We start from the raw sequence: 11,889 nt of genomic DNA on the forward strand, positions 1-11,889 counted from the left end.
TATCTTATATCTGATATCATCAGACATAAGGTCATCCAGAAATTGCTTACCCTGTCTTTAATGAATCATCAGACATTTGAACATTTTTGCTCTGGTGCATTCAATACAAATGAGGAAGAACATCAGCACATTAACAATGATGTCAGAGAAGCAATTGTTACTACACATCAGTCAGGTTATAGTCATACAGTTCTACAAACTGCAACCCCAATTCCAATGAAGTTGGGATTCTGAGGAGACAGTAAATAAAAACTGAATGCAATGATTTACAAATCCCATAAACCCATATTTTATTCCTAATAGAACATTTACAGTATATCAGATGTTGAAACTAAGACATTTTGCCGTTTCATTGAAAATATTAGCTCATTTTGAATTTGATGTCAGCAACACATCTCAAAAAGGTTGGATGAGGAGCAACAAAAGGCTGGAAAAATATCTGGCACAAATAAAAATAACCCCAAGCAGCATTTGACAACTAATTATGTCCATCCATCCATCCATCCGTCTGTCCGTCCATCCGTCCGTCCATCCATCCATCTTCATCCTTATCTGGGACCGGGTCACAGGGGCAGAGATGCCCAGACTTTCCTCTCCTTTCCTCCAGCTCTTCCGGGGGGATTCCGAGGTGTTCCCAGGCCAGCGGAGAGACATAGAGACATAGTCTCTCCAGCGTGTCCTGGGTCTTCCCCAGGGTCTCCTCACGGTGGGACATGCCTGGAACAGGAGGTGTCCAGGGGGCATCATATACAGACGCCCAAGCCACCTCAGCTGGCTCCTCTCCATGTGAAGGAGCAGCGGCTCGACTCCGAGCTCCTCCAGAATGACTGAGCTTCTCACCCTATCTGTAAGAGAGCGGCCAGCCACACCGCCAGGGAGGGGAAAACAGTAACGAGGTGTTGGGAGCCCGTCGTCACACACCCTGCAAAGGAAACTCATCTCAATCACCTTAATTAGGCCAACTTAGTATAAAAATAGTCAAGTAGTAGAGGGGTTCGCTTGAAGTCCAGGCCTCAGTCTCATCGAACTCCATCCATAACCTCGCCCCACCTTATCTGTCTGACCTTCTCCAGATTGCCACTCCAGCCCGCGCCCTCAGATCAACTTGCTCTTATCCACCTGACAGTCCCCTCTGTCAGCTTCAGCACCATGGACAGCGGAGCTTTTCAGCCACTCAGCTCCCAAACTCTAGATATCCCAAATATTGACTCTCTTCCAATTTTTGAATTCGGACTCAAAACTCACCTGTTCAAGATTGCCTACTCACTTTAAGTCCAACCACACTGTTCATCACGTTTTTACTATATGCTGATTGTATCTATTGTTGCTTTATCTGTTTGTTGGAAGTTGTTCTTAATTGGGTTTTATGAATGGCGCTCATAAATAAAATGTATTATTATTAAATGCTGTGATATGTATGTATGTATGTATGTATGTATGTATGTATGTATGTATGTATGTATGTATGTATGTATGTATGTATGTATGTATGTATGTATGTATGTATGTATGTATGTATGTATGTATGTATGTATGTATGTATGTATGTATGTATGTATGTATGTATGTATGTATGTATGTATGTATGTATGTATGTATGTATGTATGTATGTATGTATGTATGTATGTATGTATGTATGTATGTATGTATGTATGTATGTATGTATGTATGTATGTATGTATGTATGTATGTATGTATGTATGTATGTATGTATGTATGTATGTATGTATGTATGTATGTATGTATGTATGTATGCATGCATGTATGTATGTATTCCGGGTCACTTGTCTCATCACTTTGAAATTCAAAATAATAAACTGACTAAAGCTTCAGTATTTCAAATTTTATACCTGCATGTGCAATTCACTCACAAGTGCAATGTATGTCTAGGCATATTTGTTTATTATTAGTTTGACAGTGTTCTGTATATTTTGGCACATACATATTGTAGCTGCATTCCTTATTTTTCATAATTCCCATTTAAATTTCATGTTTTTTAGAATCTACTTGTATATATTTTAAAATTATTTTATTTTTAAAGTGTGTTTTATTTGTTCAGTGGCATGTCTGGACCATATCGGTGTGAAATTTAGTAACACCTCATTTGTGAACACGCCAGAATGACAGTACATTTTTTGAATTTTGAATCTTAATTTGAGAGGTACTTTAATTTCCCATCACATCACACTCAAATGTACTGTTGGCATAACTGGGGGCCTTCAACTTTCAAATATATAGAACAGCCGGAAACACAGAAAACCATGACATCTGCAATTCATTTGATCTTTTATTCATATTCTGGCAGACGAGGTCTTTAAAGCCTTTTATAATATTCATCATCTGCTTCAAGTCCTGCTTGCCATTCATCTGTATTTCTCAGAGAGGGCGCGGGCCAGGGCAGCCAGGAACTTGTCCATAGCCACATGGACCTCAGGGGTGAAGTCCTCAGGAAACATCATGGAGATGACCACAAGGACACAGTGACCAAGAATCTGAAAACAGAAAGAATTATTAGATTTCATGTAGTGTATAGTTTCAGCACAATTTCAAGTCCAAAGAACCTCATCTTCACTACCTTGAAGTTAGCAGGATCCACTCGCAGAGTGAAGGCGTGCAGCTCACTGAGGCTGAGAAGACCTAAAGCCAGATCATCGATTTTGCCCACAGCCTCAGCAACTCCACCCATCACAGTCTTTCCGTGCTTCTTCACGGGAGCAGAGCCGGGGGTCAGCTCCTTCCAGTGAGAGAAGTAAGTCTTGGTCTGGGGGTAAACCACCAGCATCCTGAGAGAAACATAATACTGATACATAACTTGACAAAAAACAAAGATGTATCGGTGAGACCGGGGTCATATTTACCTGGACATAGCATCAGCGCCAACATCGTCCGCCTTCCCAGAAATCTTAGCCCAGAAGGCCTTGACTGTGTCCTTGTCCTTTGTAGTGAGACTCATGTTGCCTGTTGATATTTGCGTTTGAATGCCGTGATCAGCTCAAACTGTGGGCCTTTTATACAGGAAACAGGACGGGGACACACCCAGGCCACCTCCGCGATATCTGCGCCGTGACGTGTTCAGAAAGATTTGAGATAAGTTAAAACTCTAACGGTGATTCTTGAGACCCCCCTAAGAAGTTTATGAGGAGCTACAACTTAATAATGAGAAATTATTAAATAGATTTTTACAAATATATACATTTAAACAAATTAAACATGTGGATTTAATAAAAAGTCAATCACAAATTGAATTGATGACAGAAAGTAACATTTCTGCAATACTGAACCGGTGAGGATGAAGAGTTATATTATAGTAAAGATGTTGTCATTTGCAATTTAATAATCCAATTTTTTGCTGTAAACCATATTTTCTGTATCTTCTGAATTGCCATTAATTGTGATATGACTTATGACACAGTATTTAAACATTTTTTAAACTTAACATACCACTCAAATTCCCCCACCCTCATTATCTTTTCATCAGTTGACCATCAGCTCTTCAGAAACGGTCAAACGTGAAAGTGGACAAAGTTCAGAACCCCTGGAATAACCGGAGAAGAGAAAACATGATTCAGAACAAATAATAAAGAGAAAATGTAAGTATAATAAAAAAAAACTCTCACTGAGATAATGTATGCTTCATTTTTGTTCATGAGATGCTACAAAATCATGACCTAGTTCAAATCCTTGCATTATTCTATAATGTATCCCAAAATATAAAGCAGTTAACAAGCTGTTACCTTTTAAATATTAATGTAAAAAAACTAAACAACAAAAAACTTCATTTTAAATATTTCGCTTGTGCCCTACTTTTGTGTGTGCAGTCTAATTTGACAATATAAAGTCAATCGTGAAAAAAATGCATGTTTGTATTAAACCTCAGCGACACTATTTTTGAATGCCACATCATAATGGGTTTTAGCTTTAATATCATTTAAGTCTCTGCCTTTTCTCTTCATAATCAGTGCAATGATTATTTTCATTGTTCTTCATTATATTTAGCTGCAGAAAATATTCTGATACAACCCTCTGTTTCATAATAAATTAATTTATAAAAACATGGTTGTATTTTACACCACTTTAATAGAGCTGAGAAAAATGAAATAAATTAAACATTATTATTATTAAATAAAGGGCAACAGAGTGGCTTCTAGTTAGTCTTTCTGTGTGGAGTTTGTTCTCCTTGCATGCTTGCATACCCCAGCTTTCTCCAACAGTCCAAAAACATGTATGTCAGGTTAAGTGTTTAGTTCAAATTTCCTATGTGAGTGTGTACATTTGTCTAGATGTGGCCCCGTGATGGATTTGTCTATAGTGAACCCCTGACTTCTGCCTGTAATGAGCTGAAATAGAGCTGAAATAGGCTCCAGCAGACTCTGCATAGGATTAAGTGGGTATAGAAAATGAATGAATGAGTGTAATTAAATACTTACCCTCAGATAATTTCAGAGTGAAAAACTATCAATTTCTCAATTTTTAGGTTGTGTGCATTAAACTTGCTAGAAATGTCAATCAATGTAATTCTAACTATTTTTAATCCATTTCAATGATAGATATTTTATAATAGAGAAACTTTGGAAATGAAGTATCAAAACTGGAACTGGGTCTAAACTGTATGTTCACAGTACACTTTCATACACTGTACCTAACCTAACTTTTCTTATTTCTTACAAGCCTGCTTTTTGGCTGCTCAACAAAACAACTCATTAGTTAATCATGTTGAAAATGTAAAGGTCCAGTAATTTAATAGAAAAGTTCCTCCTCAACTGATTATCATTGCAAATGTATCTATTTATTTATTATATCACTTTTTTCATTCATTAATTTTAAGGTATTATCCATGAAATAATTAATACATGTATTAGTAATACATCTATTTATTTATTTATTTATTTATTTATTTATTAATTCATTTAGGAATGAATCATTTTGTGAAAGGCAGAACTAAAATCTTTCTTTATATATATTGTGTGTGTGTTATTTTTTTTCTTTACTTTAAAGAACAAAAAAGTGGTGGACATTTGGAGTCTTTTTTTTTTTTTCTCAAATCCAAAAATCAATACTTGACCATCGCCTACTGAACTCCACCCACCTGATAACTTTGGGAGGAGCACAACTGTTCCTTTAAAAGATGCATGTGGTGGACCTGGTGACCCACACAGAACAAGTGAAACAAGACAACTGCCAAGATGGTCAAATGGTCAGAATTCGAGCTCGCCACCATCCAGGACATCTTCTCTAAGATAGACAAGAATGTTGTGGGCCCTGCAGCTCTTTCCAGGTAAGACTGATTTTTTTAGTCAGTGATAAATCTACTATGTTCATTTTCTGTCACAATGATTTACTGTCAGTTTGTTCTATTTCTAACATGTGGAACATGTGGAATATGTTAAAATGGTTTAATTCTGCTGTAACATATGGAGTGACTTGTGTTTTTTATGTTTCCTCAGGTGTCTGATTGTCTACCCCTGGACTCAGAGGTACTTTGGTGGCTTTGGAAACCTCTACAATGCTGCTGCTATTACATCAAATCCAAAGGTTGCAGCTCACGGAAAGGTTGTCCTCTCCGGTCTGGAAAGAGCTCTGAAGGACATGGACAACATCAAGCAGATTTATGCAGAACTCAGCGTGCTGCACTCCGAGAAGCTGCAAGTGGACCCTGACAATTTCAATGTAATCAGACCGCCTGATATTGACATCAATCTATTGTGATATTGTTCTTCATTTTTTACGTTTTCTAATGCATATTGTGCTTTGTTGTTGTTGCAGCTCCTGGCCGACTGCTTGACCATCGTGATTGCTGGTCAGCTGGGTAAAGACTTCACTCCTGAGGTCCAGGCAGCTTTCCAGAAGTTCGTGTCAGTGGTGGTGGCCGCGCTGAGAAAGCAGTACCACTAAACACGTCTGCAGACGACGGTCACATGTTGTGCTTCTGTATACCTCACCAAAAGATTTAATATTAATAAAACTGTGAGCACATTCAACAGCTTCTCTTGTACTCTGTTTGTGTGGAGAATATCTAACATTACATAGTGGTGACAAATAATGTGTGGTTCATCAAACCTGATCTAAGTTTGAATTCTTGAAGAAATACTGCCAATTAAACTCGAAGATCAAATAAATGGTTTTACTTATAGATAAACTTGTAACCCATTCAAACCCATAGCTTAATATTATTTATCAGTCAAGTGATTGGTTAAACATTTAAATTGTTTTATAACCAGAACCAAAACTTTTACGGGTAAATACATAAATGTACACTATATTTATACCACCATGTGTTTGACACCCATATAAAGTCAATGAACACTTTAAATTAAAAACAATTAAAGTTTTCGTTACACACTGTTGCTTACAAAATTAAAATAAAACTTTTTTAACCTCTTCTAATTAAATTTTTTTAAATGAAAAGAGGACTGTTTCTGGCAACACAATTATTCCATCTTCTTGGGCAACAGTGTATATAATGTATTGTGTTTTTTTATCCACCTTCTGCCTCCTTTGTTCATTATTTCACTACAGCTGCTTCGTAAATATCATTTTTGTAAACGCACAGCTCGTATTCACTTATATCCAGTTTGCACTTCATTTATAAAATTATGTATTTTACACCCATGTACAGTCTACAAACACAAACATTTAGTTTTTGTTGTATATTTGTAATTTTTTTTAATAGTTTATTCTATTTTATTTAATGACACTGCTTCGTGACCCATGCGTGCTGCTTCAACATGCCTTAAATCCCTCGGCCCCCAGTTTTTTTAACTGAATATAAATTGAATGAAATACTTTGACACTTTCTATGATTTAGCAAAATCATAATACAAACCACTCAGTGTTTTAAAAAGCCTTCATTTACCGTATTTCATTTAAAAGATTTTCATTTATTTAGACCATGAGAAGTTAATGTTAGAAAAAAAATGCTAGGTTTCTATTTTTTACAAACTATATTCAGGAGTACATAACTGTTATAGTATATAGTTAGGTAGGAGGGAAAAAAAAGTTTTTATTCCCTGTGGAGCACATAGATATAAAAAAAATAGGTAGTTTCATGTTTTTTCATCTTTACATCTTTTTTTTCTAGATATAAGGATACAATTATTTGTCAGAATCAGTTGTAGAGTTGCAGTTCAAAGGAAAATAAATAAATAGATAATATATGAATCATTTCATGTATCAGAACTTGAAAACAGAAAAAAATACTTTTTTTCTAACATTAACTTCTCATGGTCTAAATAAATGAAAATCCTTTAAATGAAATACCCTAAATGAAGGCTTTTTAAAACACTGAGTGGTTTGTATTATGATTTTGCTAAATCATAGAAAGTGTCAAAGTATTTCATTGAATTTAGATTCAGTTGAAAAATCCGAGGGATTTAAGGCATGTTGAAGCAGCACGCATGGGTCACGAAGCAGTGTCATTAAATAAAACAGAATAAACAATTAAAAAAAATTAGAAAATATACAACAAAAAGTAAATGTTTGTGTTTGTAGACTGTACATGGGTGTAAAACACATGGTTTTATAAATTAGGTGCAAACTGGATATAAGTGAATACGAGCTGTGCGTTTACAAAAATGATATTTACGAAGCAGCTGTAGTGAAATAATGAACAAAGGAGGCAGAGGGTGGATAAAAAAACACAATACATTATATACACTGTTGCCCAAGAAGATGGAATAATTGTATTGCCAGAAACAGTCCTCTTTTCATTTAAAATAATTTCATTAGAAGAGGTTAAAAAGGTTTTATTCTAATTTTGTAAGCAACAGTGTGTAACGAAAACTTTAATTGTTTTTAATTTAAATTGTTCATAGACTCTATATGGGTGTCAAACACCCATATAAAGGTATAAATATAGTGTGCATTTATGTATTTACCCGCAATAGTTTTGGTTCTGGTTATAAAAGAATTTAAATGTTTAACCAATCACTTGACTGATAAATAATATTAAGCTATGGGTTTGAATGGGTGACAAGTTTATCTATAAGTAAAACCATTTATTTGATCTTTGAGTTTAATTGGCAGTATTTCTTCAAGAATTCAAACTTAGATCAGGTTTGATGAACCACACATTATTTGTCACCACTATGTAATATTAGATATTCTCCACACAAACAGAGACCAAGAGAAGCTGTTGAATGTGCTCACAGTTTTATTAATATTAAACCTTTTGGTGAGGTATACAGAAGCACAACATGTGACCGTCGTCTGCAGACGTGTTTAGTGGTACTGCTTTCTCAGGGCGGCCACCACCACTGACACGAACTTCTGGAAAGCTGCCTGGACCTCAGGAGTGAAGTCTGTACCCAGCTGACCAGCAATCACGATGGTCAAGCAGTCGGCCAGGAGCTGCAACAACAACAAAGCACAGTATGCATTAGAAAACGTCAAAATGAAGAACAATATCACAATAGATTGATGTCAATATCAGGCGGTCTGATTACATTGAAATTGTCAGGGTCCACTTGCAGCTTCTCTGAGTGCAGCACGCTGAGTTCTGCATAAATCTGCTTGATGTTGTCCATGTCCTTCAGAGCTCTTTCCAGACCGGAGAGGACAACCTTTCCGTGAGCTGCAACCTTTGGATTTGATGTAATAGCAGCAGCATTGTAGAGGTTTCCAAAGCCACCAAAGTACCTCTGAGTCCAGGGGTAGACAATCAGACACCTGAGGAAACATAAAAAACACAAGTCACTCAATATGTTACAGCAGAATTAAACCATTTTAGCATATTCCACATGTTAGAAATAGAACAAACTGACAGTAAATCATTGTGACAGAAAACGAACATAGTAGATTTATCACTGACTAAAAAAAATCAGTCTTACCTGGAAAGAGCTGCAGGGCCCACGACATCCTTGTCTATCTTAGAGAAGATGTCCTGGATGGTGGCGAGCTCAAATTCTGACCATTTGACCATTTTGGCTTGTAGATGTGTTCTGCTTGTCCTGCGTTGTTCTGCAAGTCCTCAACATGCGTCTTTTAAAGAACCAGTTTCACCCCACCCACAGTTATCAGATGGGGGGAGTTTGACAGAGGGTTGCAGGAAGTCTTGATTTATGGATGTATGCCAACGGCGTTGCTCAAATGAAACATTGCAACGTCTTGAATTCAAATGTTTTGGTCACGTTGAGAAAGATTTAACATATTTCTGAATGTCATGGATGGAGGAAACTGACTCATCGAAATAGGAAGTGATTAAAAATGTGTTCAAACCATAGCTCATTTTGGAAAAGTTTTTTATTTTATTTATTACTATTATTTTTTTTCTATTTGTTATTTATTTATATTTAGATATTGTTAACTACTATTATTTTATTCACAGTGCAGTATCCTTATCAAGATCCTTATTTTGCACCAATACACAGAACTTTGAATGAGAGTCATTATCTTATAGCTCCAGTGAAACTTTAGACAGATAAAGATGAAATAACATGGAGTCGTATTTAACTATAAGTGTAATGATGTAAAATGTAGATCAAATTATTGTCTCAGTTCTTTTCTCTTAAAGTGAGATTACCAATAAAAGTACAATACTAAAGGGAGAAATAGATAAACTCGAGTTTTCCATGTTTTTAGTTTGAAATGATATAAATATAAACCAATTTCAAGGATGATCTTAACTTAAATAAACCCCATAAGCCTTCAAATTTAAATATAGCTTTCTGTGGGTTATGTGTGAGCCGTTCCACTTTTTATCTCGTTATTTGTGATCTGCTTTCTTGAATGGGTATTCATGTACTATAAACATTGAATTTCTCTATTTTATTCTTTAGTCTCAAGAATATTTCATGCTGGATGTTTGTTAAGTTCTTAATCTTAGATTTCATATTCTCTCACACTATTTCATGAAACAGGTTGAATTTGGAGGGTTTGGACTTTGCCTATCTTTGGGTTTGTAGGTTTCTGTTGGCTGCTGTTTGAAAGACACTGAGGGTGGAGGTGGGGCTGGAAGCGGCTCTCGGCATTTTAACTGTTTTAGTTTACTTACTTTTTTTAATGCTATTGTTTTAAGAACTTTTTGAGAAATGCAGGGGGCATTTTTTTCTCCCCTCCATGCCAGCAAAGAAAAAATGTATTCAGTCACTGACTCTGTAGCAGTTCAGAAGTACGCTTCCGATTGTCGATGACAAAAATGATCTGCTTTTCAAGCTTCCAATTTCAAATGACTCCTCCAAACCCTTTTAAAAGTATTTTTCTGTTTAAATGTATGTTTTTGTCTTCTGCTTCTCTGCAATTAGTCATGTTAATGTAAGTTTCCATCTGAGGTGCATTGTAATGTTCATTTAACTTGTGTCAGCGTTCAACAGAGCTGACCTTCAGTCATTGTAAAGAAAACCGTTTTTTCTTTATCTCATGCCAGATGGATATCAAGTTGACCTGAGGTGGATGCCTGATACACCTCCAAATGCTCGTATCTCGTACTGGGTCGGGTGTGTCTCTGACGTGTTTCCTGTATAAAAAAGCCTACTATGATCTGTGCAGCATTCAAAGCAACGCATCAACAGACAACATGAGTCTCACCGCTAAGGACAAGGACACAGTCAAGGCCTTCTGGGCCAAAATTTCTGGGATGGCGGACGACATCGGGACCGGTGCTCTATCCAGGTAAATATAACCCGAGTCTCCCAAAAACATTTTTTCTGGTACTTTTTTATATACTTTCCATTATTGAATTGTGTTTTTCTCAGGATGCTGGTGGTCTACCCGCAGACCAAGACTTACTTCTCTCACTGGAAGGACCTGAGCCCCGGCTCTGCTAATGTGAAGAAGCACGGAAAGACCGTGATGGGTGGAGTTGCTGATGCCGTGGCCAAAATCGATGATCTGGCATCAGGACTTCTCAGCCTAAGTGGGCTGCACGCCTTCACTCTACGAGTGGATCCTGCTAACTTCAAGGTATTGATAATTATTTGCTTGTGAGTTGTTTAATTGTTTTTTTTTTTAATGTTTCATGGATTTACACCAGATGAAATATCCTAATTTTTTTGTTTGCAGATTCTCTCTCACTGTCTCCTTGTGGTCATCTCCATGATGTTTCCTGAGGACTTCACCCCTGAGGTCCACATGGCTATGGACAAGTTCCTGGCTGCCCTGGCCCGCGCCCTCTCTGAGAAATACAGATGAAATGTCTGCAGACGATATACATAATAATTGACTTATAGAAACTCTGTCTCAATTTGAATTAAAGATGAGATGCAATGAAATAGCAGTTGTTGATGGGATCTTGTTTATTCTTTTTTTAAATTTCTCTGCATGGGTGCAACGCATAAGCTTATAACCTAGTATAAGGATTTACCTTTTTATCTTTCTTTTTTTTTATTTTACCTGTCAATAACAGATTTGTGTAATAGGATTATTTTGCCAATTCTATTGTTCTATTGTCATGTAGCCAGATATCTGTCCTTAACCAGTGAGTCTTTGAACATGACGTCCTCGCTTGAAGACAAGTTGCCTTTGCAGGAATATCAAACTTATTGTAATTGCTATTTTTCAAACCTTGATGAGCTTGCATCAATTTAGAATTTTTTTCAAGACTCTTGTATTCATGAAAATGACTATTCTGTGTAATCAGCTGTGAACATTTACTTTAGAAACTGAACTGCAAACCTTTAAATGACGTCCTTTCTTGATGCTGAGCTTTCAGATAGACCCTCTTGTTACATTAGATTATGAATTTAAATTTGTAGGCAAATAGCCTTTACTTCACCATCATGAGGGTGTGAATAATCTATTTTATTAGATTTTACTCAAGGATGTATTTTTGCTAACTGCAATTAGAAAGAGGTTTTCTTTTATTTTCAAATAAATGTTTAATGTAGCTTCAGAAAATATGTATGCAATACAACATTTCTCAACTTTATGGGAAAGAAAACATCTGCTTTTCAAAT

General features: G+C 36.2%; 3 protein-coding genes and 1 pseudogene across 3 annotated transcripts; 2 read left to right on the forward strand and 2 right to left on the reverse strand.

Annotated features, from left to right (window-relative positions):
• Positions 1-2,270: 2,270 nt before the first annotated feature.
• Positions 2,271-3,001, reverse strand: LOC133422715 (hemoglobin subunit alpha-1-like). Its single transcript, XM_061712764.1, has 3 exons — positions 2,860-3,001; positions 2,577-2,784; positions 2,271-2,493 (listed from the first exon to the last, which is right to left on the reverse strand). Exons 1-3 carry the CDS (start codon positions 2,952-2,954, stop codon positions 2,365-2,367), a joined length of 432 nt encoding a protein of 143 aa, XP_061568748.1. The 5' UTR covers positions 2,955-3,001; the 3' UTR covers positions 2,271-2,364.
• A 2,101-nt stretch (positions 3,002-5,102) lies between these two features.
• LOC133422713 (hemoglobin subunit beta-2-like) lies at positions 5,103-5,893 on the forward strand (annotated as a pseudogene).
• Positions 5,894-8,192: 2,299 nt separating this feature from the next.
• LOC133422712 (hemoglobin subunit beta-2-like) lies at positions 8,193-8,918 on the reverse strand. The gene is made up of 3 exons (XM_061712763.1): positions 8,827-8,918; positions 8,443-8,665; positions 8,193-8,347 (listed from the first exon to the last, which is right to left on the reverse strand). The coding sequence occupies exons 1-3, from the start codon at positions 8,916-8,918 to the stop codon at positions 8,219-8,221; spliced, it is 444 nt and encodes a 147-aa protein (XP_061568747.1). The 3' UTR covers positions 8,193-8,218.
• A 1,593-nt stretch (positions 8,919-10,511) lies between these two features.
• Positions 10,512-11,134, forward strand: LOC133422744 (hemoglobin subunit alpha-1-like). Its single transcript, XM_061712816.1, has 3 exons — positions 10,512-10,606; positions 10,690-10,897; positions 10,997-11,134. The coding sequence occupies exons 1-3, from the start codon at positions 10,512-10,514 to the stop codon at positions 11,123-11,125; spliced, it is 432 nt and encodes a 143-aa protein (XP_061568800.1). The 3' UTR covers positions 11,126-11,134.
• Positions 11,135-11,889: the final 755 nt, after the last annotated feature.

The sequence above is a fragment of the Cololabis saira genome, chromosome 21 (genome assembly GCF_033807715.1).
Source record: "Cololabis saira isolate AMF1-May2022 chromosome 21, fColSai1.1, whole genome shotgun sequence".
Lineage (NCBI taxonomy): Eukaryota > Metazoa > Chordata > Actinopteri > Beloniformes > Belonidae > Cololabis > Cololabis saira.

What these genes read in the sequence shown, in the direction of transcription:
- LOC133422715 (XM_061712764.1), bottom strand. Translation starts at nt 2,954, where the DNA reads ATGAGTCTCACTACAAAGGACAAGGACACAGTCAAGGCCTTCTGGGCT. An exon ending in GGCGCTGATGCTATGTCCAG is followed by an intron (nt 2,785 to 2,859) that starts GTAAATATGACC and finishes TGTTTCTCTCAG; the next exon opens with GATGCTGGTGGTTTACCCCC. An exon ending in TGGATCCTGCTAACTTCAAG is followed by an intron (nt 2,494 to 2,576) that starts GTAGTGAAGATG and finishes TTCTGTTTTCAG; the next exon opens with ATTCTTGGTCACTGTGTCCT.
- LOC133422712 (XM_061712763.1), bottom strand. Translation starts at nt 8,918, where the DNA reads ATGGTCAAATGGTCAGAATTTGAGCTCGCCACCATCCAGGACATCTTC. An exon ending in GGCCCTGCAGCTCTTTCCAG is followed by an intron (nt 8,666 to 8,826) that starts GTAAGACTGATT and finishes ATGTTTCCTCAG; the next exon opens with GTGTCTGATTGTCTACCCCT. An exon ending in TGGACCCTGACAATTTCAAT is followed by an intron (nt 8,348 to 8,442) that starts GTAATCAGACCG and finishes TTGTTGTTGCAG; the next exon opens with CTCCTGGCCGACTGCTTGAC.
- LOC133422744 (XM_061712816.1), top strand. Translation starts at nt 10,512, where the DNA reads ATGAGTCTCACCGCTAAGGACAAGGACACAGTCAAGGCCTTCTGGGCC. An exon ending in GGGACCGGTGCTCTATCCAG is followed by an intron (nt 10,607 to 10,689) that starts GTAAATATAACC and finishes TGTTTTTCTCAG; the next exon opens with GATGCTGGTGGTCTACCCGC. An exon ending in TGGATCCTGCTAACTTCAAG is followed by an intron (nt 10,898 to 10,996) that starts GTATTGATAATT and finishes TTTTGTTTGCAG; the next exon opens with ATTCTCTCTCACTGTCTCCT.